The sequence below is a fragment of the Andrographis paniculata genome, unplaced genomic scaffold, assembly GCF_009805555.1.
Source record: "Andrographis paniculata isolate CXL003 unplaced genomic scaffold, ASM980555v1 Contig62END, whole genome shotgun sequence".
Taxonomy (NCBI): Eukaryota; Viridiplantae; Streptophyta; class Magnoliopsida; order Lamiales; family Acanthaceae; genus Andrographis; species Andrographis paniculata.
The window spans coordinates 8,819,695-8,847,388 of NW_026137598.1; the positions used below are offsets into that span (position 1 = coordinate 8,819,695).

Below are 27,694 nucleotides of genomic sequence, written 5' to 3' on the forward strand. Positions count from 1 at the left end.
TATTATTATATTTTTTCTAAAAACAATAATAATTTTGATTATAAATATTATGTCCCATAATAATTTTGTATCCCGTATCAATTGAATTATTAATTTTGATCTGTCAAAAAATAAAATTAAAACCGAACTTTCTAAATTATTATTTCAATAATTTCGGTTTATAAACCTTTAAAAAAGATTTTTCACAATCTTATCATTCATATCAAATCAATAAATAAAACAAATATTCTTCCTAACATATTAAGAATAGAAAAGATTGAAATTGTGAAAAATAAAAAAAACAAAAATAATAATAATACTAAATGATTTTGACTTGATTTTTCAACACTTCGAAATTGACGTGTCAAACCGTTTAGGTAAGTCTAGCTATGTGACGTCTCATGTCTTTTATTTTCGCCAGCACTAACAATCGTTGACACCTGTTCTCATGCTGAGAGTGAAAGTAATCTCATTATCTCACTATTGTTCCAGAGGCATGCTGTCTTCATATATCAACCTGATCATATATTCTAATGCATTCGGAACAGTACCTGTTAAACAATACACGGTGGAGTTCACACAAACTCCTAGTAAAACAAGAAATAAAGATCGAACTGAAGCGACCAGGTTGTTTTCCACACGCAAATTTCATTTAAAATTCTATGAGAAGAAAGCCAAGTTATAAAAAAAGATCGATACTGGGTGGAGGAGAAGGTCGTTACCTGTTATAATTTAGAATAACACAAAAGGAAATTGTGAAGCCGTTCAAGTAGTCGCTAGTTAGACACTGTAGGAAGATAAAAAACTAGTGTAGGCAGTGACATCCATCCAACTTGGAAAGAGGCCTTTCAACTTAAGGGCCAACTCTGTTAAATGTAGGTCCACCACAGCAACATCAACCCTCAATGGCTTCGAACTGTTGGCCTGCATTGCATGCATCGTCCAAATTGTTAATATAACAAGATAACTATTGTAATGGCAAGCCACGACCTCACACTGCCCAGAAATTTTAGATTGTTTTACCTCCAACCAGAATTTCCAATTCTCATGACCAGCACCACTCAGCCTGCATATGTATGATGGTGGCCCTTGCCCAACTCTTACTGGAGCTGTTTCAGAATTGAGCGATTCATATTTAGCAAATGTCAAGCAGAAATACCATGGCAGAAATTAGACCAAAGCAATTCAAATAACCTGGGACCATATTGCTTGCAAATGACCAATTCGACAATGGACCTGTAATGTTAAGGACTGCAACCCAAACCTCCTTCAACGTACTGTGGAATCAAAAGCATGTGACATCAATCAAACTTAGAAGACAAATACAATTGTTAGGTACACATTTATAACGTATCCAAGTCCCGACAAAAAATGTAGCATGCATCACACATAGTAAAATGATCATATTTTATTGCCAACAGTGAATTCATTTGTTTACAATTTACCCCATTGATAGTTCCAAGTTGACTCTTCGAAATCTACCAGCAACTGGGACCTGGTCTTCATCAGTTGATAAATAAGGAAAATATTTGAATTGCTTCAATATATCCTCAGTATTTGCAGGAAACTTCAAGCTTCCCGAGAACAAATTAGATATTGGAAAAATTCCCTGCAAGTTGAAAACTTGAAGCAGTCAAATATATTAAAGTGGATTCAGAAGCAACTTCACTGAAAAGCTCATCTAATTAAAGCTGTAAAACAAATGATATGTGTACAAGCTCATCTTAGTTCAACTCATTGAAAATCCATAAAAGCTCATTTGATAAGCTAAATGAGCTAAACATGTCTTGGGCTCAGGGTGTTGGCATCGAATCACATCACAATCAAATTCGGCAAAGTAGAATAAAAATATCATTCAAAATAATCAGTTAGGTCCGTCCAATAAACTAAACATGCCATAAGAAGAATATAAAACCTCACCCACTTTAAGAAGGGACAAAGGAACTGCATAAAGTACCTTCCATGTATCCAATCTTGATTCATTAACACTGTGAAAACTTAATTCTTGATTACCGTGCAGTTCCTTCACCACCACAGGTGCGTGTTTGAAAACAAACATCAGTGAGTTTGAATCAGTCACCGCAAAATCAAAACTAGCATTTGATATCTGATTAGCACCTGCCAAATGAATAGTTTAATGCATGTTATAAGTGTTCATAAAATACATGTTCTCGACAACCAATGATAAAAATCAGGAATAATAACAATTCCCTAGTAGAAGAACTGTAAAAATGAATAAGATTTCAATCCAGTATCTCATAAGTATTAGATAGTTCACCAAACATAACACTCATTTTATTATACTAATAATCTATTTTATTATCTAATACTCCCTCCGTATGTAAAGAACAAATACACTTAGGATGTGTTTGTTTGGGAGATTTTGTGGGATTTCTACTATTCCCACAAAATTTTTCCTCCAAAAATATCAAATCAAACATTTATTTTTCATTTTTTATATTATACTAAAAATCAATTTTACATTCAAAACATTACATCAATTCTTATTTATATCACATCATACAACTATTCAAATTCAAAATTTTTACTATTCAAATCCCAACCCAAAATCCAAACCCTCAAACAAACACACCCTCACTGTATGAATCATTATATTGTTTCCGTTATGTCACTTTTCATGCACATCTTACCTTTTTCCTTATCTCTGCTCCCTACAACATCACAGATGAACCTGATCATTTCCTTTACCCTGTGATTGAGATGTTTTGTGGCATCTCTGCTTCTCCTCCTTTGGTCCCACCCATATCTTGAGTATTCAACTCTATTCTAACCGGCGCCATTGTCCTAATATAGCCATTGTGGATTCACATTCTTCACTAGCTACTTCAACGGATAATCTTCCACTTCTAGCCACATGTTCTGCTCAGTCATCTCTTGATCTCCCTAGTGCTCTTTGTAAAGGTAAACTATGAGCACATATTCCTTTGCCTCTGTTGTTTCAGATGATCGAGTGTATTCTCATATCTCTAGCAGCTACTTATGATTGGCCTAGTTAGATATTAAGAAGGCCTTTCTCTATAGCTATCTTCATTAAAATGTATATATTGAGCACCCGCCTAGCTTTCTTGCTGAAGGGGAGTATAGGAAAGTTTGTTGTCTTATTGTATGAATCGTAATTCACTTACAAGTTACAACTACATCATTGGACCCTATTACAGCAAATCCTAAGGTATTTGAAAGAAGCACCTGGTTGAGGCTTGCTTTATCAACCACGGTCCCTAGGTACAAACCAATGCAGACTATGTTGGGTGTAAGGATGATAGACAGTCCACTTCAGGATTCTGTATTTTTGTAGGGCGGAAATCTTACATATTGGAGAAACTAGAAACAAATTTTGGGTTCAAGATCTTCTGCCAAAGTTGAATATAGAGCCAAGACAGACTCTATTTGTCTGAAAGAGATCAGCCACAAAATTAATCTTCCAACAAAGCTAAAGTGTGACAACTAGACTGCCTTACATATTATTTCCAATTCAATATATTAATGCACAAAGCATATTGAAATCGATTATCACTTTTTCTGTGACAAAATAAAACCCAAAAAGAATACACCTCTGCCAAATATGTCAAGTCCGATGATCTACTCGGAGATGTTTTTGCAGCAATAAATGGAGTATGAATCAATCATATTTGTAGCAAGTTAGATATGACAAATATATATGCTCCAGCTTGAGGAGGTGGAGTGTTCACTATAATTAACATAATATACATTTTTAAATAGAGATATAGTCTGGATAGAGTCAAATCATAATAGAGTTAGTTACGATTATTATAGTTTGTTGGTTAAATTTTATTGGTTTGAATAGATTGGGTAGGCTCCTAATTGTACATACATATATGTGCAACCTCATTTGTATTGTTATAATAAATCATCCTTTTCTGTATCTCACAGTTACAAAGTGCTATCAGTTTATATAACCATTCCATCACACCCTTTGCATGCATGTTCCCTTCGCAACCATTTGCACACGGAACTTATCATACATGAATGGGTGGTGATAGAGATTCAAACATGAATCCTCACAGCTCTTATGGAATAGTTAATCCACTAACACAAATACCCTTATACCATTTTAGAATTAACTAATGAACATCTTGCAGGCAGTCACCCAAGCGTGGTAAGTACTCAGATGTTTATCAAGATTTTAGTGCAACTGCTTAGTGTCATTCAGTGCGTTGCTTCTACAGTAGTGACAAGATCCTGACCAGTTATACAAGAGTGTAAAAATCTAAAGCTACTGCTCCAAAAATCAGAGATCATATAGACAAAAGAAATAGTCAACCAATTTACACAGTTAAGTCTGCAATTAATTGCTTAATACCTTTAGTCTGAACAGTATGCTGGAGAACAATTCTTTTTGGTGCATCATTGCTGTATGGAAAGACTTGTGATGATAAAGCCAAGGCAAGAACAATCCCATGCAACAGAAAACGAATAATTGATGATTGTGCCAGCCATTTCCCAACTACAGGTAAAAGAGGACCAAAGCACCACCCAGTAACTAAGCCAACAACTGCAGCAACTATTACATCAGGTACAAAATACCCTGCAAACGATCTCTGGTGTGAGAATAGTGAATAATCACCTTTAGCACACTTGGGATTTATTTTTTTTAATTTACCCAATAAGTACAAGATATACTTAGTAATCATAAGTGTTAAAATATTTTGCGGAAACTCTAAAGCTTGCCTTTTTTGATAATCAAAATAAGGGGCCTATATATAGGCAACCAAAAAACAAACTCGATAGACTCAAATCTAAATAATATAATCTAATGGATATGACCATATCTAAAATATCTCAACAACATTGTAACTCAGCTATTCTTTGACAATAAGCACAATTATAATATTGTAACAACTTAAGATCACAAAATGCTAATTAAGTATTATGGCTGAGACTTATTTAATGATACAAAGCAAGTTGGTAGGACGTAAAAGTCTATAATTATAAGGATGTGTTTACTTCCATGTGCTAAATGACACATGAACCTTATCTAATCAAGTACACAGATTCACAGTTTAATTGAAATCCTAATAAGTTACGTTTTTACGTTTAGTAGAAGTCCTAAAGTTAAGATGTCTTTTCCTTGTAAAATAGTAGTATGCTTTATTCAAGATGAATCGTGAGAAATTAGAATACAATTTGGGTGTGTGTTCATTCCAAGAATTTCAACCAATTTTCACTATTCATAAAAAAAAAAAATTCTCCAAAAACATAAGTCAAACATCTATTTTTTATTTTTTATATTATACTAAAAATTAATTTTACATTCAAAACATCATATATTTTATCACATCATACAACTATTTCAATTTAAAATTTTTACAATTCAAATCCTAACCAAACCCCAAACAAACCCACCCTTAATAGTTTCAATCTTTCGGCTAAGGAATATACTGTTATGACAGTAAGAGATTCTCGTATCTAAGTTATTTCATTTATTTCTTTCGACATGCATATTTGCTTCAAAATATATTGCTCCTAAAATAATAATAATAATAATAATAATAATATTTAATTTTTTTTTTTTCAAAAAAAAAATCATACAAAATGCAGCTTATCAAAATTTAGTTTATTCCAAATTAGTTTATATGGAGGCAGACTAAAACTATCTGATAAACAAGAACCATAAATCTCTATTGATAAACACAAGACATTATGACATTCTTATAAGAATTCCAGATGATAAATGCTTTATGTTGAATAAACTGATAGGCAAGCGACTGATGCATTATATTCACCTCACTGAGGTCCCTCATCAGTTCCCTTGTCTGGCAAGCAAAAAATTCTTGTGTTTACATGTGCCTTCACAGTGTCTTGCACTGAATGCTTTAAGAATAATATGTTATGGGTAACTACAGCTCAGATACATGGATTTCTCTTGTTTTAAATTCAGTTTTGCAGATACGATCATGTAATCATATAATAGTTAAGGTATAATTATGACTTCAATTGTGCACCAGTTAAGATGGGAAAAGTGAAAATATAGAGATAAATTTGAAGCCTGTGGATTTTTTTAGTTCTTGTAGAGTTTGGTTTCAATTTCTTTACTAAACAACCATTAGAATTCTATTAAAAATACATCATTTACTCTCACAAAACATCATATCCAAAACACTATTCAAACCAAAAGCCAAAACCAAACTCCAAAATAACACACCACCTAGTCACACAGATAATAGTTTGTCACTAACCATAAGGAGGTGGGTGTGAACCCGTCATGCCCATTTTCTCAATCACAAAAACAGCAAAAAATCCTCCAAAGTAAACTGAATACACAAGGCAAGGCACCAAAGGAACCACATAAAATGCTGTTGACCTGAGGGAAACATCTTCAAATGATTAAACAGAAACACGTCGTAAATTGAAAGGCGTTAATATAACAAGATTTTGATCATGCACAAGCAAGTAGACTACCTTCAACAACATCTTTGTAGATGATAAGACATGCATTTGAAACAAAATCAATTCTAAACTTTTGTCAGGGAGTTATTCAGACTAACCTGAGAGGATGACAACCAAAATACATGTATGATACTCGAAAGAAAACCCATGCGATAAGCATAGATATTGAAACAATGAATGTCATAAAACCCCCACTCAGCCCAGATATCAGATATGCCTGCATTTAGAAATCCAGTCAAATTAGTGTGTCTTATGGATTAAAGTGTATAATCTTTTCCCAAAAGAAAAAGAAAATTACATGAGATATGAGACGTATAGAAACGGCGACGTAGATATGATAGTATTTAATGAAAAGTAACTAGCGTTTGAGGGATTATTTTTAATCTTGGAAATAAAGTAGCCTGAACGTTTTTGGGCAAATGGTTTATTCCATTTGATTTTCTTATCTATTTATCTCGTTCCTATCACTATTTCACCTACAAAATATCAAAACCAAAAACACAAATAAAAACAATAACAGACAAGAACACACCCTAAGTCTGAAAACAACAAACGCAATTAAACAGGAAATGGAACTGTATGCCTGTGACTCAACCATATAGATACTTTTTAGAGTTAGATAAAGAATGATAAAAATTCCACACACCAATGTCAAAAGAGAGTAGAATCCAAAAGCTCCCCAAAACCTTGCATGATCATCCAATTCCTGTGGAACACATTTATTTTCCAAATATAAGTTGACATTAAGTTGAAGTATCAAATCATCAATTCATCGGGAGGCACAGCGCCATAGATACAGATATATACATCTATGCATTGCAATTTCCACTATCTTTCATTTTTAGTTAAGAGAATAAAAGCTAGAAAGACATATTTTGATCACCATTATACATCCATAAAGCTACTACAAAATTGTCCAGGAAAAAAAAAAAACCAGACAAGTTAATATTAGAATGACCCATAGAGAACATGTAAGTAGGTATCCTGAGTAGGTATGGGGGTTTCATAGAAGCATCTTCAGGAGTTCTTAATCAACACAATTTCAAGAGAAGAGATCACCATAAAGCTGATACAAAGACTTAAAAGAACAAAAATGCAAAAAGAGAAGGAAGAGAGAGAGAAATCACCTCCCGCGAGAGTGCAAGAACTGAAAGATCCTGGGACAGAGCAAAGTGTTTCCAAAGAATTCTTGGAACCAACAGACCAACAAGTGAGCATGGCACAAACATAAGAAATGCCAAATATTTATTGGCAAACCTATAGCAAGTGGGGGGATAAGCATAGTTAATTGCTATTTCTAGCTACATATATAAAAGGGTATCCATACAGACAAAAAGCAGTACGAAAAAGTTAGTAATGACTTCGAAAAGGGAGAATTTGTGACAGCAAGCAGAAAAGAATGTGGATAGGTACATTATGAAAGTGAGAAAAAGAAACTGAGAAAAGGCAATGTCATAGAACTGAACACAAACCAGTGCATAGAATGTACAGAGAACACCAAACGCAAGATTGCAAAAGATACGGGAAAAACAATAGCAAGTATAATCCCACTGGCATGGTACAGTATCCCTGCATCATAGTAAGTGATTGCTTTAATGAAAACATAAAACAATGGTATTTAGAATGGCCATGGGACAGAAGGCAACAACAAATCCCCTAGTTTAACTTTATAATTATTACCTTTTATGATGTCATAATACAAATTGAAGGAATAGAACAAACTTCGAGCTCGCAAGCACAGCAATAGGGGCATGAAGAGGAAGATGGCAAATGGAATACTATGAAACACCAAAGCTTGCCTTCTTGAGTAGAAGACCTAAGTAAATTTAATTGTAGAAGAAGGAAAAAAGGAATAAAAAAAATAAAAAATGAGTGCTTCATTTGTTCTTCCATTGTTATAAAGGTTCTGATTGACTTACAGAATTACTAGCCAAGCAAAATCATAAAACATGGATTGTGGCTTACCAAGAACAGTGACAAGTAATCAAAGAAAACTGGTCTTTCGCCTTTAGATACAACGGCAGCAGATCTTGATTCTCGCTCTTGAGAATTTAATAGTTCGGAAGAATTTGCAAATGCCTTCATTAAACTAAACAAATTGTCCCCACGGGCTTGTACGCTACCAGGTCTAATAGAAGGAATTCATGTGCAGTTTAAAGCAAGGACCATAATAAAATGCAAATCTAGTCAATTGTACCAAAATAGCAGAGGATGCATACAATAGTCTTTCCACTGTATCAGATGAGGTGTGATAATAATAACCCCCAAGCAGGAAGATAATATCCAATCCAGGAATGTCACCATAATCAGTAGCAAATATCCTGTAGTCAGTATCACCAGGAATAACACCAAAAACATCCTGCAATTAGATCAATAGTGATTTGGCAAAGTTAGAGCTGAATAAAAAAGAATTTATGATTGGATAAGCAACATTATTTCGTAAAGTACAGTGGATAATGCAACAGCCAACTTTTCTTTCAGAATGACAAGAGATAGTCACTTCTATATTTGGAATATATATTTATATATCTTGTAATTATGATACGAGCCGAGCCTTATATTATGGACGAAAATATCAATTTTGCTAAAATTAATATATGGTATCAAAGCCAAAACCTCCCCCTGTAATCCTTGTGATCCCATTCTATTTCACCATCATCATCTCCATCACCGGTATCATCTTCTCCAAAGTCTAGTGTGTTATCTTATCCAATCAGACCTTGTTTATGTCGCCCCTTTGCCACAACAAATCCTCTTCGCTGTGTCGCTCTGCCGCTACTCCAATCTCCACCTATGCTGTCACTTCCTGTTTGCTCCAGCTTCCCTCCATCCAAGTTAATTTGGGTAGGGAATTAATTTGTGGGTTGAGTCATTATTGTGTGGGGTCATGTTATTAGAATTTTATTGGGCCATTGTTTTGAGTTTTGACTATCTCCAATCATAACTTCTATTTTTGCAAGGTTAAATAATATTCCATATATACTCATATATATGGGTGTGTTTAGAATGATTTTACTATTTTAATTTTTTTCTTAAAAAAAATATCAAATCAAATATTTATTTTTTATTTATTATATTACAGTAAAATTTATTTAATTTTAGTGTCAAAATATCACATTAATACATATTTATATTATATCAAACAACTATTTTAATTCAAAATTTTATTATTTAAAACCAAAATCTAACAAGTAAACACACCTAAGTTTTATATAAATTTTAAAAATTACAACTAATATCCAACACTGTATATTTTTACATATATATTTTATTAAAAATTTCTTTATTAATATTTTAAATATTATATCAATTTAATGATTAATTAATTTATAACGAGTTATCATAATTATATATAACTAATTAACTATAAATATCAATAAAAAGTAAACATCAATAAATATATAATTTAGTATAAATATCAATTACAAAACTAAAACATAAGGGTGTTCTTTTTTTCCTACACATTTTTTCAAAAAAATTAATATATTACATACATTCATTATTTTTATTTTATATATACAATTCCATATACTTCACATAAAAAACATATTCCTTAAAATTATTTCACAAAACAATAAATTATTTATCAACAATAAAAAAACAAAATTTACAAAAGAAATAAAATAAAATAACATAAATAGAATAAAAACATAATCTACCAATAAATTAAAATTATTGTATAATTAAAAATAAAACAAAAATAAAAAAATGCACCCTCCCAGTTGGGAGGAACACATGTGCAAAAGTGCATGGTGCATTGGAGAAGAGTTTGTGGTAGAAGTCCTACAAATATAGCAGAAATTCACTTCTGTTGGAGATAGCCTTAAGAAAACAAAACAAAAAAACTATTTGGGCACCAATAGGTTCTATGTCTAGTGATATATGTTATAACCCCATGGAAAGTTTTGTATACGATAAATTCTACTATAACCCTGTAGAGGATTCTATATTTTCTAATTTCACTTATGATCCTATAGAGGATTTTGTATTTGATAACTTATGCTATGACCCTGTAGAGGATTTTGTATTTGATAATATCTGCTATGACCTTGTAGGAGTTTCTGTATATGATCATTTCTGCTATGACCCTATGAAGTGTTTTCTACCTGATAATTACTGTATATGACTCAATAGAAGATTTTGTGTCTGATTGTAATACCCCGTAGAATAATTGTCGGAAGTTTGCCGGAGTCAGACAAATTTTATTTGGGTCTAATTTATTTTGGACTTTTAGTGTAATAAATTAAAGAGTTCGATTTAAATTAGGGGTAAAAATTGAGTTTGGGTCAAAGTAGGGTAAAATAATTAATAAAGACCTAAGTATTTTATATTTAATAAAATATAAAATAAATTAAAATAACGCCGGCAGCGCCGCCACCAGCCCTCTGCTCTTTCTTGGAATTCTTCTTCTCCAAAACTCTCATTTTAGTTTATTCTCTTAAAGTGAGTGGAAAGTAAGTGGGATTAATCTCAAGTAGATTGATATGTTCTAATCCCTAAACTCCTTTTTATTGATATCTTTTTTTTATATTTTTGTCAAATGAGTTTGCCCTAAAAGTGTTACGTTTTGCCAATTTATTTTAGAAAATTGATTATAATGCTTATGTGAAGATTATTATTGGATTTTAAATTGAAAATCGTAGAATTTATGGATTGGGTTTGAAATCCTAGTTTTGCCCTAACCTAGTTATGGTTTTTGGAAAAAAATTTACGATTATATTTAAATATTATGATTTTTGGAATTAGACCATGCCTATTGTGATTGACAAATTTTTCGAATGTTTATTTGGCGAAATAAAGTGAAATTATAACGAACTTGTTGGGTCTAATATCCTACTTTTGCATATGGTTAAATGTTGACAGTTGAAATATTTTGAGTTTAAAACACTATTTTTGAAATTTGCCTAAGAGCATGTTGAGTATTTGGTCAAATTGGTAATTGAAACTATCCGTTGAGTCCGATCAACTCGTCGATTGTGTGGATGATAAGGCATAGCCTTCCACCTCTGTGCTTTGCAAACACGTGAGGGTATACCGGTATTTTATGATAACTAGCTAACTTTAAACTAAATCCCGAATGGGCTAGGTCGAGGGATCGAGATGGCAGTTCCCTTTTTGGGTGATTCCAAGGTCCTCGTCATTCACGATGAAAAGGTCTTTAGACCGTCATCCGTGATGGAGGGATGGATTGCGTACAATCCCCTCTTGGTATGTTATATTGGAGACTAGAGGGTTGTGGGCCGTATGGCGCCCTCGGAAACTAATAATAAATTGATTTACGTGTACTTTGGATTTTGAACCCTTATGTACACATTGTGGAGTTTTCCTTGAGGGTTGTGACCCTATGGTTGTTATGTGAAACTATGTGATGTGTCATACGAAGTAATAAGGTTGGAAAACCAGGTCGAGCCGGCCCTGATTAAGGCCTAGTGGAGTTTTCTTCGTGATGTGCTCATCACTATTATTTGAGAATGAAAAGGGGATATAAGGAAGGCGCTAAAAGACTCGTGTGTGTGTGAGTTCCCCTTATGTGATACGTGTCATTTTATTCAATTATCTTCTCCAAATGATTTTGTGGCATTATACTGTATTAAATTATTTTCGATTAATTGCGCTTACTCAACCGTTGTGTTGACCCTCTTCTTACAATCTTTTTGTAGGTGATCATGCTTCCGTTATATCTAAGTGATGCATTCACGTCATATGATGCATCGGGGGAAACTAGAACTACTTTACCTTCTAAGATACTTTTGAAATTCATTAATCATGTTTAAAGACTAATACCTTTTGAACTATTTCCAATTTATGCTTTTGAATTGAACTTTATTTACTTAATTGATAAGCCGGTGTGCTTTAATTTTAAGTTCCTATTAGTTGTTGGTATTTATTATTTTAGCCTTAGCGCCACAACGTAGGACTCGTTGGTTGATGGACGAGCCTTCCGGTGTGGCGTGGCGGTGACGCTCTGGTTTGAGCCGGCCGTGGTGTTACACTGATAATTTCTGATCTAACCCTATAGATGGTTTTGTACTTGATGATATTGTTAACTTGACTTTGTGGAGAGTCTTGATCCAAAATTTATATTCATCAACTCACTGATATCTTCACCAATTCCCAGTCTTATTTCGTGATCTCTTGCATAACCACGAATTGGTTACTATGATCCTACTTTGAGTTTGAAAAGGGATGTTACACCTTATTTAAGAAATTTGTACTATTCAAGACTTATTTAGAAGATTTGTATTTCTCCATAAATATGTATAGCCCTTGTGAATGAAAATAGAAAATTTTCAGGTTTTGTTCTTCTGAGCCAAAAACAAGTGGCACCGTTCCCTAAAAATATTAACAAATAAAGATCATTTAATAAAAGTCACGTACACATAAACAATAAAAGTAACAATTCAAACATACAAAACACTATTCCCTATAATACCAACACAATTCTTCATACCTAACAATAACAATATTTAAAACTATACACACTAAATAAACAAGGGGTGAAGTAAAACCTGAGCTGCACTGTTTGCCATCGGATACATAGCTGACTGAGCATAAACATATGACGGCCAGTATCCAGGTCCAGATTGACAGACCAAATCTGTTGATTGAAAAATATAACAAAAGGAATAAAGAAACATACGTATTAAGAAAGAATGTAAATGTTTGAAGTACGGTGGTTAGTTTGGCACCCCTAAATCTGATGATTGAGAAATATCAAAAAGAATAAAGTAAATTGCATGTTAAGAAAATACTTAAATTGTTTAAGGTGGCAACCACCAGATTGGAATACATAATTTTCCTTCAACGGCAATCACACCAAGAAATTGAAAAGCTTCAACCCAACCCCGTGTTCAGTCAAATTTGATGGTAAAGCATCGAAAAGAGGGTATATTAAGGATAAAATAGGAAAGCATATGCTTGTGCTAAATATCTTATGCTAAAGCAGTCATTCTGGGAATTTGATAATAAACAAAAAGGACAAAAAAGGCCTGAAAAGTTAATCCAACTCATTCAAGTAGAGAAACCACCACAGCTTTGGTTGTTCAACTTCTTTTTTCTTGAGGGGGTAAATTGTCTATTTGATGGGGCTGAGAATTCTAATTTCTATCAGGGGTAAAACGATAGATTGCATGCTTGCTTAGTTTATTTTTGTGTGTACATTGGAAGAGTGACATCTTCTATATGAACATATATAATATTCCATAAAAATAACATATACATGACGGTGAAGAGTATTTTTCCCACATAAGTGTTCTCTTGGTTTTTTTGTTATTTCGGTCCAGTTCCTGCTCTGTTGGTTGCCAACATGAATAAAGAAAATCTTCATTCTGGTTGATATCAAATTTTCTTACAACCCAATGATCAATACTCCTAACACCAAGCCTTCATCTCAGTAGTCATTCTTCCATTGATTTGACAAAACCAAATCCACCAACCCACTAACTACTCTCAATGCTGTGTCACTTTATCTATCACCCTGATGTGTGCACCAACCCCAAGCCACTGAGATTATAGAAATGCACCACGCTGAAAGTCCCTCAAATATTATTAAATTAAGCTTTTAGTGATAACATTTTCTTCCTTGTGAATGCTCCTAAAATTTCAGGTCATCTCCAGTTCTGTTTTTGATTCAGTTGTTTTCTTTCCTAGTAATAGCAGAAGATTATAGCACTATACCACAATAATTTCCGCTGAGTTTACTCTAGGTAGACAATAACCATTCAAATAAGCTTGTGATTGAAATTTTGAATAAGACTCAATGGAAGTTATTCTAACAAATGGAGTTGAATAATTCCGCATACCTTGACCAATTCAAGGTGTCAGCCCTTATACTCTGCCTAAACCATTAGTTTCTTTTCTATGGAAAACTTCAATCAAATTTTTTTCCACTTCCATTTGTGTTGCGTCTACACATACGCAAGATGGGTAAATATTACACTTCTTCTATTTTTTGTTTAAATAAACAATGGCATGAAGAAAATTAAATCAGAAGGATGAAGAGAAAAATAAATAAAGAGGAAAAAGAAAATTATGGGGCAGCATAGCCCATATCAGTAGTAATGTATTTCCAATGCTATAAATTGATTTTACAAGGTTTTCCCTCTTTAGATGTAATATGTCTCGTCCAGAATGTTTCGCAATTGAATACGTTGATAGAACATGTATTTTACCAGTGCCTCCAGTCCCAGATGCCTCAACATCAATAAATGCACCAATTGTATTACGCCATCTATGTGTTGTCATGAAACCATGTGAACCCTGAAGTATTGTATGAAATAGTTATGAATTGAAGGTTCACCCAAAATCCCGTTAATCTATCTCAGTATCTCACAACCTTATTCCATACTAGCATCCCTGGTTTGATATAGGGATCCTAATATTGTTTCTACCATAAGAAAAAATCATCAATTGAATAATTCAAAAGATACACAATCATTAAACTTATAACATTTAAAGAATACTCAAAAACCATATGGACTCATAGTAAAAAGGAGAAAAATAGTTCAGAAAATTAGCTCGAGCACTTGAAATTTTATTCATGTATTCTTGAAGACATCAGCACCAAATAATAGTTGAAGATATATAAGCAATCAATTTGCTACCTATCCATAATTTGATAAAAACAACTCTCAAGCCATCAAAGATAAAAGCACATGGCAGAGCACAATAATAGACAATATAATGAACTCACCAGCATAAACAACTCTTCAGCTCCATTAAATAAGAATATTATTGGCCGAGGAGGAATCCAGCCAGAATCGACTGTGAGCCTTGCTAACTCGAGCAGTGATGCTGGGAAAGGAAAACTAACCAACTTAACTTCAAACTTACATATGATATTAAACTGGAAGTTTTGTCAAAAACCCACCCACGCATGAGCCACAATCACCAGCACCTGGAGACCCTGGAGGACTATCAAAATGGGCATTTAATAAAACTGATGGCTCAGTTTCCAGTGACTCAATTGAGGAAATCCTGCAGTTGATCCAGGTTATGATTGCTCAATTCAACGAGCATATTATCTCAAAGAACAAGATTCAGAACAGTGTCATATATTTCTAAAACTTTTTCTCTGTCAACTTTGACCTTTGGACATCTTTTGGATGCCACATAGTTCCAGCTGTGATGTCAAATAATTCCCGAAGTGGCTAAGCAGAGAAGCATATGGTCTACAATATACAGATTAATTATGGATGTTCTTATGCTTGAAGAGAGCATAAAGTGTGAGTGTCATAAAAGTACTAATAGTGGTCCAGTAATATCCCTAATGCAGAAAACTAAGGGTCTGTTCACTTGTGTTATTAGTATTTGATTTTACTATTCAATCTCCCAATTGCGCTCCAAAAACATCACTCTCAACCGCTAGTTATCTAAAAAACCACAAAACTAGAAAACACAAACACTAGGAAAAAAAACACAAGTTGCAAACCCTAAATCACAAAGAGATCACTCAAATATCAACAATGCAATCCCTAGTTTTCAAGATGGTTGAAGTTTTATATAGGAATACAATGTTAACAGAAAGACGCAAATAAAGTAAGTGAAGTACCTCATAAGAATATTTGTATGGTTTCTATAACTTAGTGATATGCTGTGTCCTAAAAATATCATATTGAAGGAGCCATTGACAACTGTTTCTTCTATGTCTACCCTGCAAAATAAAACCCGTATACATTTAAGAATATGCAACCTGAAACTAGTAGATTTACACATAACATACCAACCTAACATTTGATCCAGCTCGTTCTCTTATCAGTTCTAACTGTGTTTTAATGTATGCAGCTGCCATTCTCAAACCTGGACTTCCCTCCTGAATGCAAATAAAGGGAAACAGTTTGAAAGACTATTCATTAGGAATTGAAGAGGAAATATTGGAAAGAATATAACAAAGTAAAAATATTCAGGTTAATCTTTCACAAGGTTGGTGCACAAACACTCCCAAAAATAGCAAACTTAGAGGCCGCATCAAATACAATTGCACCACATATCACAATAAACAATAAAAATAAATAATTAAATAAAAAGGTAAAAGACAATTTGCATTACAGTCGTGAATTTGCAAATTGAAGGCGTCTCAACATTGAAAAATTAAAATGAACAGAAGTCAACGAACTATATAGAAACATCCACAATTTTTAGTCTGCAATCTTTGAGTAATTCTATCTGGAAACCTAAACCACAAGATTTCTGGGGTATCGGAACAGAGCACACTAAGTACGCTTGCATGGCATACAGCCAGGTGGAACCCAACAAATTTAGGGGAAAGACAGACCTGTCGACCGCCGATTTCTTCCGCCAGCACACGAACGTGCTCGACAGCTCTGGCTTCGGAGAAGCGATCCAGCGGTGCGTGAGGGCCCAGAGGCGTTATGAACTTCATGTGAATAACGGAGGACACGAGATAAGACATCATTCCATAAAGGAGGAAGAGGGCGAAGAATAGTTTGAATCCGGCGACATCTGCTGAGCGTAGCCGGAGAAACGCCATTGTGTACAGTGAATTACAACAGCGGTAACGAGTTAGGGAGAGAGCGCGCGCGAGAGAGGCGAAGAAGGCGATGTTTTATGCATATGATCATGAGGCCGCCGCACCCCAACCGTGTGCCGTGGACGGCACGAATCCGGGCAATGAAAACTGTGGATCTCGAAAAAATATTGGGTCATGCTTATTCAATTCCCCAAAACGCACGCACCCTAAATATTGTGTTTTGGACTTGAAAAAAGTAGGCCCGGAACTAATTAATCGGGCGACCGGATGAGGTTTATTAGAATTAATATTTAAAAAATAATCTGTATTTATATATATATATAGAGACTAATAAAATAACGACAACAATTAAGCTATAGTTTGATGAAAAAATAATTGCCTGTTTTTTTACACAGTAATCACACACTCGCATTTCGACAAGAATTTTCTTCAACACATCCACACATGCATCTACAAGGGTTTGATTATTTCTTTACTTACATTAGATTGTGAATTCAATTTTCACTTATCATTTTTTATTAGATTAATTTTAAAAAATAAAGTTAAAATAAAATTTAATTAGGTTGCCCGACCTAGTTTTTCAAGCACTGTTCAAAACCGAATTAAGTCGGTCAGAATTATTTCCCAATATAATCCCTTATTTTATTATTATTATTATTTATAAGATTATTAAATTAATCATTTAATTTTATTTACATTTACATAAATTTAAAAGATGCAAAAGGGTGAACTTAAAAGTTTGAATTTAAAAGATAGACAAAATATATTAGGAAGAGTTCGTCCTAAAAGATAGAAATGAAAGTTTAATCAATTGTTTTGTATAAAATTTTATCTAATTGCTCTCTATTTAGTCCAAGTGAAAGAATTGTCATTGAAACAAGCTTTGTCTCTAATTAAAGTTAATACAATAATATACATTTAAAATGAATCAAAAGTGCAAAAATAACATTCAAAAGTTACATAAAATTCGTTAAGCATTTTGAAATATTTTTCTATCAAGAAAATAAATGTATAATTTTTTAAAATCATATAAAATTTATTTCTTTTTTAAATAATTCATTCATATAATATGTCAAAATAAAGATACAAATATAAAAAATATAAATATGATTTTAAAACAGTAAGTCCATAATTTAAATCCGACATCAATAAGATTGCAATCAAGAATCATCTCTGCAAAATGATGAATTGACGGGAGCTTTGACCTACCTAGGTCCTTCTTTTTTGCAATTCTTTCAATGATATTTAAATCTTTGTGTTCTTGAAGAAATAACATGAAGTTTCTCCTAAGGATCTCTCCTAAACGTTATACTATATTTGACTTTATATTGTTGTGATAAAAAAAAGGGAAACTAATGGATTTGAGGAGCTTTTATTTGAATATGCAAGTGCTAATCATGCTCCGCTTCAATTCGGAAGATAAGGTGCCACTACATAAAATCCAAATCTTGTTGGATTTATTGAAGCAAACTTCATCAAAAGCTAAATCTTTTGACATTGCATCATTAGTTCAATAATGATTAGTAGATACATTCTCTTTTGCAAAGTCTGTGAAGGTATTTTGGGATCGATGATTATAATTATTTTTATAATCTTACAACGAATTTAGAGACTAACATTTTATGACTTAAGAGTTTGTGCGTACAAGGTCTAAAAGGATAAAAAGCAGTAAAAAGAAAATTATAAAAGCAAGTTAGAGCTAACGAAAGCGAAAGCACGGAAGGCCCGCTGCGTCAGCATGGATGAAGCCACGAGCCTTCGTAGGGATGTCCGCTGGCTCCAAGATCCGCATCTGAGGAAGGGGGACTGATGTGTTCGCTAGGTTGTCCGCCACTTGATTGCCCTCGCGGTAGATATGGGAGATCCTCCACTCGATGGTGCGTAGTTGAAGACGTAGGTGGTGGAGACAAGGTTGGAGAGTCCAATGTCCCGTCGAGGAGGAGAGTAAAGAGATACTGCAGGCGGAGTCCGTCTCAATCCATAGAGGGAGGAGGCCTCGCGCCACTGCTAAGTCCACGCTAGATCGAATCGCCTGTAATTCAGCCATAGTATTTGTCGCGTGCGGGAGTGGGACCTGGAAAGCCACAAGGGGAGCACTAGTGGCGTCCCGAATAATGCCCGCAGCCCCAGCAGCACCTGGATTTCCAAGTGATGCCCCATCGGTGTTGAGTTTGAACCATCCTGGAGTAGGAGCCTCCCAATCCTGGAGTAGGAGCCTCCTAGCGTACTAAGACCGGCGGCCGAGGAACCGGGGGAGGGAGGCGAAGGCCGAGACAGGAAGCAAGGTGAAAATCCTCTGACCAATGCTGTCGTTGAAGGAGGCCAGCACGCCAAAGGACCTGCAAATGAGAGTGAACGCGCCAAATAATCCGGTCAGATGAAATATGGGTACCTCGGTGTTTGGCGTTGTTCCGAGCCGTCCAAAGAAACCAAAGAACCAGAAGTGGGATATAGGCATGGATGCTCCGCACATGAGGGGAGGACAAGCGCCAAGCAGAAACCATGAGGTGGGGCGCATGTGTCCCTGGGAGCTGAATGCGAAATAAATCGGCGAAGTGGTGCCACACGCACTGGGCAACCGCTGACGAGAGGAATAAGTGCTCGATCGTCTTAGACTCCCGACAGCACTGGTAGCGAGAAACAATAGGAAGACCCATCTTCCTTAAGGCCTCATCGACGGGTATCCGACGGTGAAATAAACGCCATAGGAATACCGACATTGTAGGAGTAAGAAGTGGCGACCATAAGCTGCAAGAAAGCCAGCTCCGTACCCCAACTGTTCAGCTCATCTCCAGGCTGAAGTCGTAGAAAAAAGTACCTGTGGCCGAGGCCTTCCATATTGGCTGGTCCACAGTCAGGGGATCACAAGGAATCGCAGAGACCTGCTGAACAAGTGTTGTCGGAAGGTAGGCCTAAAGACGCGTCAAATCCCACGACCCGTTTGTCCGCATCTCTTTCACCCGTATCGGCGGGGGGCGGTCCTGGCGGTCGGTGAAGAGAGGGCGGTCCCCACACCAAGTATCATACCAAAAGAAACACTTCCCACGCCCCAAATTCCAAATGATCTGAGTCTGTGCCTCATCTCGAATTTGACTGAGACACTTCCATGCCGGACTGTCGTAGCTCCGGCAGGGTGCAAGGCCTGGGAAAAAGCTGCGAAAATACTTGTGTTGAAGCGCGCGAGCCCAAAGAGAGGAACAATCTCTGAGTCGCCACCACAATTTAAATAAGAAGGCCCAAACCATATCAGACAGTCGATAAATGCCAAGCCCACCCTCCTCCTGCGGCCGTGCAATATTCACCCATGAGATCCAATGGCGGCGACGGTGCCCGTGATAAGAGCCCCAAAAAAAACGAGCAAATAGCTGCTCCACGGAGTGAAGCACAGCCTGGGGGGGCTAAGTACCTGCAGCAAGTAGAGGGGGAGCGAGAAAAGGGTGCTCCTGATCAACTGTAAACGACCCCCATGTGATAGAACGGAGCGATCCCAACGCTGCAGATAGCGGCGGAGCTTCCCAAGGAGTTCCTCATAGAGAATATTACGCCGATTGCCCACATAGAGCGGTGCGCCAAGATACGTGAGGGGAAGTCCAGCCGTGCCAAAACCAGTCACAGATTGAAGCTGCCGCTGTACACTCTCCGGGCATTGGCGGCTAAAGACAAGTTGGTTTTTTTGACAGTTCACCTTCTGATCAGTAATCCGTGCGTAGGTCGTCAGAAAGTCCGTCAGAAGGCTGATGCGATCGCCGTAGGTATTGGCAAAGATGAGTACATCATCCGCATAGGCTAAGTGTGTCAACCGGAACCGACCACGACACCGGTAGTACAGATCCGGGAATCGACTGTATAGGCGCTCCAAGCCGCGTGATAAAAAATCTGCAGCCAAAACAAAAAGGGTCGGGGACAGGGGTTCTTCCTGCCTGAGGCCTCGCGAGGGGGGGGGGGGGGAAGAAGCCACCCAGGTCCCCATTCACAAGGATCGCCCGACCTTTGACAAAGCCAGCAGAATATTGTCAGCGATCGCCCGACCTTTGACAAAGCCACTCTGATGCGGTGACAGGAGCTGCGGCAGTAGCGGGCCAAGGCGCATGGTAAGTAGCTTTGTGAAGATCTTACAAACCACATTACAGAGGCTGATAGGCCGATAATCAGCCCAAGGAAGTGGCCCTTCCTTCTTGGGGATAAGCACAAGAGTCGTCGCCGTATAGGAGAGGAGCTCCCGAAAAGAAATCCAGTACAGCATCAAAAACATCATCCCGGATAATATCCCAACACTTTTGGTAGAAAGCGGCAGAGAATCCATCAGGGCCAGCCACACTATCCTGATCAATTGAGAAGACCACAGCACGAACCTCCGCAAGCGTCGACGGCTCTAGCAACCGAGCGCACTCAGCTGGCGGAACCTAGGGCGGAGGGTCCGCCAGGGCATCAATTCCCGATGTGTCTGCATCATCAGGCTGCCCCAACATCTCAAAGAAGTAGGTAATGGCTGATTGCTTAATATCTGAGTGATCGGTAAGGGTACGATCACCGTCCGCCATCGAGAATATCGTAGCCCGCCGGCACCGTTCCTTCACCATGGAGTGGAACATACGGGAATTCTGCTCTCCATCGACCGCCCACCGACAGGCTGTTTTTTGTTTCCAGAAAGCCTCTTCCAATGCAATCGCATGTGTCAAAGCCGCAGCGTTACGTTGACAATGGAGGAGGTTGGCATCAGAGGGATCCCGATCGAAGTCCGCTTCGCACTCCTCTGCGTCTTTCTCTGCGGCCGCCAATACTTGAAAAACATTACCAAACATGTGTTTGTTCCACCACTTCAGAGCCTGCTTGAGGCGTCCAAGTTTCAGTCGCAGGTTGACGAGACCGGTGGTACCCGTCAGGATTACCCAACTCTGGCGGACGTGTTCCTGGAAGGTGTGGTGTCTGGTCCACATATTCTAAAACCGGAATGCAGAGGCAAGGCGGTGTCATTCATGCGAGAACCGGACCAAGAGCGGGGCGTGATCCGAATGCATCCGCGGGAGGTGCCTGACTCGAGTCGTCTCGCAAAATCCTCCCAGACAGTACTGTAGAGAATGCAGTCAAGGCGCTCCCAAACTCGCCGATTTGTTAATGTATGTGGAGGGCCCTCGAAACCAGCATCAATAAGGTTCGCATCAAGGATTGCTGCTGAGAAATTCTGAATTGAGCGCAACTTAGGGTGACCTAGACCCTTCCATTCAGATATGTCAGCGATGGCATTAAAGTCGCCGCCGATCACCCAAGGGGGCCCCGATGATGAAGTTGCCGTGTCTTGTAGGAAAGACCAGAGAGCACGGCGCTGGGTAACAGAGCATCGCGCATAAATTCCAAAGAGAAGAAAGGGCCAGCGGTGCTGCAGAGATGAAACCTGCACATGAAGATACTGATCGATCTCCGAAATAGGCTCCAATTTATAGGAATCATCCGCAAGAATCCAGATAGAATTGACCGCGTTGGTAAGCATCTGGGAGAAACCAAACCGCCAGCAAAAGAATGCAACGTCTGTCATAACCATAGGCTCAAGAAGTATAAGAAGGCGGATATGGTATTGCTTGCAGAGCCAATGTACCTCTCGTTGAGCTCGGGGGTTGCCAACCCCTCGCACATTCCAAACCAGGAGGGAGGTGTTAGGGTTTAGGGTTTGGGGTTTGGGGTTTGGGTTTTTTTTTTTTTTTTTTTTTTTTTTTTTTTTTTTTTGGCTGGGCTCAAAGAGCTGCCTACGTACCCCAACGGGATCAAGCCATACGTAGTTCTGCAAATTTCAGTACAAGTGCTGGGAAAGTAAATAAAAATTGTAAACAAATAAAAGCTAACGGAAGCGAAAGCACGGGAGGCCCGCCGCGTCAGCATGGATAAGGCCCCGAGTCCTCGTAGGGATGTCTGCCGGTTCCAGGATCCGCGTGTGAGGAAGGGCAACAGAGGCGTTCGCTAAATTGTCTGCCACTTTATTGCCCTCGCGGTAAATATGAGATATCCTCCACTCGATGCTGCGAAGCTGTAGGCGCAGGCGGTGGAGACAAGGCTGGAGAGTCCAGTGTCCCGTCGAGGAGGAGATGAGAGAGATACTGCTGGCCGAGTCCGTCTCGATCCAGAGAGGGAGGAGGCCGCGGGCAACCGCCAGGTCCACTCCAGATCGAATCGCTTGCAGTTCAGCCAAAGTGTTTGTCGTATCCGAGAGGGGAACTTGGAATGCCACAAGTGGGGCGCCGGTGGCATCCCGAATGACGCCCGCGGCTCCAGCGGCGCCTGGATTCCCGAGCGATGCCCCATCGGTATTGAGTTTGAACCAGCCTGGAGACGGGGCTTCCCAGCGTACCATGACCGGCGGCCGAAGAACCGGAGGTGGGAGGCGAAGGCCGAGACTAGAGGCTAGGTGCACCTCCCCAGGCCAGTGCTGACGCTGAAGGAGGCCAGCACGGCCTAAGACCTGCAAATGCGAGTGAATACGCCAGATAATCCTGTCAGATGAGATCTGGATACCTCGGTGTTTGGCGTCATTCCGTGCCGTCCAAAGAAACCAGAAGGCCAGGAGCGGTATATAAGTACGGATACTCCGCGCATGTGGGGAGGACAGACGCCAAGCGGAAACCATCAGGTGGGGCGCATGTGTCCGCGGGATTTGGATATGAAATAAATCGGCAAGATGGCGCCACACGCGCTGGGCAACCGCCGACGAGAAGAATAAGTGCTCGATCGTCTCAGACTCCCGACAGCACTGGCAGCAAGAGACAATAGGGAGGCCCATCTTCCGTAAGGCCTCATCGACGGGTATCCGACGGCGAAATAAACGCCATAGGAATACCGACATTGTAGGAGTAAGAAGCGGCGACCACAAGCTGCAAGAGAGCCAGCTCCGTGCTCCAGCTGTTCGGCTCATCTCCCATGCTGAGGTTGTAGAGAAAGTACCTGTGGTCGAGGCCTTCCAGATCGGCTGATCCGCAGTCTGGAGATCAGAAGGAATCGCCGAGACCTGCTGAACAAGGGTTTCAGGGAGGTAAGCTCGGAGGCGCGGCAAGTCCCACGTCCCGTTAACCCACATCTCTTTCACCCGTATCGGCGGAGGGCGGTCCTGGCGGTCAGCGCATAGCGGACGATCTCCACACCAAATATCATACCAGAAGAAGCAGTCCCCGCGCCCCAAATTCCAAGTGATCTGAGTCTGTGCCTCAGCTCGAACCTGGCAGAGACGCTTCCAAACCGGGCTGTCGTAGCTCCTGCAGGGTGCAAGTCCTGGAAAGGAATTCCGAAAATATTTCTGTTGAAGCGCGCGAGCCCAAAGGGAGGAGCCATCTCTGAGTCGCCACCACAGTTTAAACGAGAAGGCCCGAACCGTATCGGCCAGGCGACGAATGCCAAGCCCACCCTCCTCCTGTGGCCGTGCAATATCCGCCCAGGAGATCCAATGGCGGCGGCGGTGCCCGTGATAAGAGCCCCAGAAAAAACGAGCAAAAAGTTGCTCCACAGAGTGAAGTACCGCCTGGGGGGGGGCAAAGTACCTGCAGCAGATAGAGGGGGAGCGAGAACAAAGTGCTCCTGATTAACTGTAATCGACCCCCGTGAGATAGAACCGACCGATCCCAACGCTGCAGATAACGACGGAGTTTTCCAAGGAGTTCCTCATAAAGAATATTGCGCCGATTGCCCACATAGAGGGGAGCGCCAAGATATGTAAGAGGGAGTTCAGCTGCGCCAAAACCAGTCACCGATTGGAGCTGTCGTTGAACACTCTCCGGGCACTGGCGGCTGAAAACAAGCTGGCTTTTCTGACAGTTCACCTTCTGGCCAGTAATCCGTGCGTAAGTCGTCAGAAAGTCGGTCAGAAGGCTGATGCGATTGCCACAGGTATTAGCGAATATGAGGACATCATCCGCATAAGCAAGGTGCGTCAGCCGGAACCGACCACGACACCGATAGTACAGATCCGGAAAACGGCTGTAGAGGCGCTCCAAGCCTCGTGATAAGAGATCTGCAGCCAAGACAAAAAGGGTCGGGGACAAGGGGTCTCCCTGCCTAAGGCCTCGCGAGGAGGGGAAGAAGCCACCCAAGTCCCCATTCACAAGGATCGAGTACCACGCATGCTCAACACAGTTCATAATCAAAGTGATGAAGTGAGCCGGGAAACCGAACCTGGAAAGGGCGTGCCGCAAGAACCGCCATGACACCCGATCGTACGCCTTGTTAAGGTCCAATTTCAGCAATAAATTGTGCGAGTCCCCTCTCAGATTAAGATCATGGACCATCTCCGATGCTAACAGGATATTGTCCGCAATCGCGCGGCCTTTGACAAAGCCGCTCTGATGCGGCGATAGAAGCTGCGGCAGTAGAGGGCTAAGGCGCGTGGTGAGTAGCTTTGTGAAGATCTTACTGCTGACATTACAGAGGCTGATAGGCCGATAATCAGCCCATGCAAGTGGCCCCTCCTTCTTGGGGATAAGTACAAGAGTCGTCGCTGTATAAAACTTCAGGAGGGGGCTCCCGAAAAGAAATCCAGTACAGCATCAAACACATCCTCCCGGATGATCTCCCAACATTTCTGGTAGAAGGCGGCAGAGAAGCCATCGGGGCCAGCCGCACTATCTTGATCAATCGAGAAGACCACAGCACGAATCTCCGCAAGTGTAGGCGGTTCGAGCAACCGAGTGCACTCGGCCGGCGGAACCTGGGGCGGTGGGTCTGCCAAGGCATCCATTTCCGATGTGTCGGCATCATCAGGCTGTCCCAACATCCCAGAGAAATAGGTAATGGCTGACTGCTTAATATCTGAGTGATCAGTGAGGGTACGAGCACCGTCAGCCATCGAGAAGATTGTCGCCCGCCGGCGTCGTTCCTTCACCATGGAATGGAACATACGGGAGTTCCGTTCTCCCTCGACCGCCCACCGACAGGCTGCTTTCTGTTTCCAGAAAGCTTCCTCCAGTGCAATCGCATGCGTCAAAGCCGCAGCGCTACGCTGACGGCGGAGGAGGTTGGCGTCAGAGGGATCCCGATCGAACTCCGCTTCACACTCCTCTGCGTCTTTTTCTGCTGCTGCCAATACCTGAAAAACATTCCCAAATACCTGTTTGTTCCACCACTTCAGAGCCTGCTTGAGTCGTCCAAGTTTCAGTCGCAGGTTGAGGAGACCGGTGGTGCCCGTCGGGACAACCCAACTCTGGCGGACGTGGTCCTGAAAAGTGTGGTGTCTGGTCCACATGTTCTGAAACCGGAATGCAGAGGCAAGGCGGTGTCGTTCATGCGAGAATCGGACCAAGAGCGGGGCGTGGTCCGAATGCATCCGCGGGAGGTGTCTGACACGAGTCGTCTCAGCGAAATCCTCCCAGGCAGTGTTGTAGAGAATGCGGTCGAGGCGCTCCCAAACTCGCCGATTTGTCCATGTATGGGGGGAGCCTTCAAAACCGGCATCAATAAGATTCGCATCAAGGATAGCCGCTGAGAAATCCTGAATAGAGCGCAACTTAGGGCGACCTGGGCCCTTTCTTTTCAGGATTTCTCAGGGTTTAGGGTTTAGGGTTTAGGGTTTAGGGCTTAGGGCTTAGGGCTTAGGGCTTAGGGCTTAGGGCTTAGGGCTTAGGGCTTAGGGCTTAGGGCTTAGGGTTTAGGGTTTTTTTTTTTTTTTTTTTTTTTTTTTTTTTAACTATATAGCAGTGGCTGAACCCAAGGTGGGCTGCCTACGTACCCGAACGGGATCAAGCCATACGTAGTTCTTAGTAGAGCTACATAGTCCAAGTAAACAAACATGCATGACAGGCCTAGGTAATCAAAGTATCTATCCTAAGGGAAAATGCCTAAGGCATCAACACCAATCAACACTAAGCCAATCAAGCCAAAGTATCAGTGAGTAAGTAAAGTCATACCATGACGAGGCCTACAATCGGAAACGGAAGCTCGGAAGTCCGTCGGCATCCGCTCGAAGGAGGCCTCTGGTCGCCCGAGGGAGATCCATCGGAAGAAGTATCCGCTCCGTCGGAAGGGAGACCGCCGTCGTCGCTAAAATATCCGCAACACGGTTCCCCTCCCGATAAATGTGCGAGATCCTCCAAGTCGTATCCCGTAAGCGCATGCGAAGAGTAAGAAGACACCTCTGAAGCGACCAATGACTCATCGAGGAGGAGATCAGAGAAATACATGCCGTCGAGTCTGTCTCGATCCACAACGGCACCAATCCGCGATCAATCGCAATCCCAACTCCCCTCTGAATCGCTGTCAGCTCTGCCAGAGTGTTCGTCGCGTGTGAGATCGGAACCTGATATGCGACGAGCACTGCTCCGGCCGAATCCCGGATAAGACCGGCCGCTCCCGCCGCCCCGGGATTGCCAAGCGAAGCACCATCGGTGTTAAGCTTGAACCATCCCGGGGACGGTGCCTCCCAACGCACCATAATCGGAGGTCGAGGGACCGGAGGGGGATATCGAAATCCAAGCCCATCAGCAATATGGAAATCGCCCTCCCAATGTCGACGCAGAAGGACCCTAGCCCGCCATAGGGTCTGTAAATGCGCATGAATCCGCCAGATGATCCTCTCGGAAGACACTCGAAGCCCCCTGTGCTTCGCGTCATTCCGAGCTGTCCAAATGAACCACAATACCAGCAATGGAACATACGCCCTAATACTCTGAGAACGCGTCGAAGAGAGTCTCCATGATGACACCAACAAATGCGGAGTGTGTGTCTCTGGCAACGATATCCCAAATAATGCTGCGAAGTGCCCCCAAACTCTCATGGCAACTCCCGAGTCAATAAAGACATGTGAGATAGTCTCTATCTCCGCATGAC

At 40.1% G+C, this 27,694-nt stretch overlaps 2 protein-coding genes across 7 annotated transcripts; both read right to left on the minus strand.

Annotated features, from left to right (window-relative positions):
- Window positions 1-256: 256 nt before the first annotated feature.
- Window positions 257-17,081, minus strand: LOC127260697 (uncharacterized). 6 transcript variants are annotated; one of them, XR_007840783.1, is made up of 22 exons: window positions 16,682-17,079; window positions 16,134-16,219; window positions 15,959-16,060; window positions 15,278-15,384; window positions 15,101-15,201; window positions 14,580-14,667; window positions 12,918-13,006; window positions 8,628-8,767; window positions 8,374-8,536; window positions 8,089-8,224; window positions 7,881-7,977; window positions 7,536-7,665; window positions 7,055-7,114; window positions 6,507-6,625; window positions 6,198-6,322; window positions 4,322-4,546; window positions 1,937-2,097; window positions 1,425-1,588; window positions 1,174-1,256; window positions 1,003-1,088; window positions 702-903; window positions 257-530 (listed from the first exon to the last, which is right to left on the minus strand). XR_007840783.1 is itself a non-coding variant. In XM_051288567.1 (21 exons), the coding sequence occupies exons 1-21, from the start codon at window positions 16,895-16,897 to the stop codon at window positions 760-762; spliced, it is 2,595 nt and encodes an 864-aa protein (XP_051144524.1). In that variant the 5' UTR covers window positions 16,898-17,079; the 3' UTR covers window positions 534-759. The 6 variants fall into 6 exon arrangements, 5 of the variants coding, with proteins under 5 accessions (XP_051144524.1, XP_051144523.1, XP_051144525.1 ...); XM_051288567.1 differs by lacking the exon at window positions 257-530 and having other exon boundaries at window positions 534-903; window positions 15,305-15,384; XM_051288566.1 differs by lacking the exon at window positions 257-530 and having other exon boundaries at window positions 534-903.
- A 1,515-nt stretch (window positions 17,082-18,596) lies between these two features.
- Window positions 18,597-19,617, minus strand: LOC127260494 (uncharacterized). Its single transcript, XM_051288225.1, has 3 exons — window positions 19,290-19,617; window positions 19,126-19,236; window positions 18,597-19,033 (listed from the first exon to the last, which is right to left on the minus strand). The coding sequence occupies exons 1-3, from the start codon at window positions 19,615-19,617 to the stop codon at window positions 18,597-18,599; spliced, it is 876 nt and encodes a 291-aa protein (XP_051144182.1).
- Window positions 19,618-27,694: the final 8,077 nt, after the last annotated feature.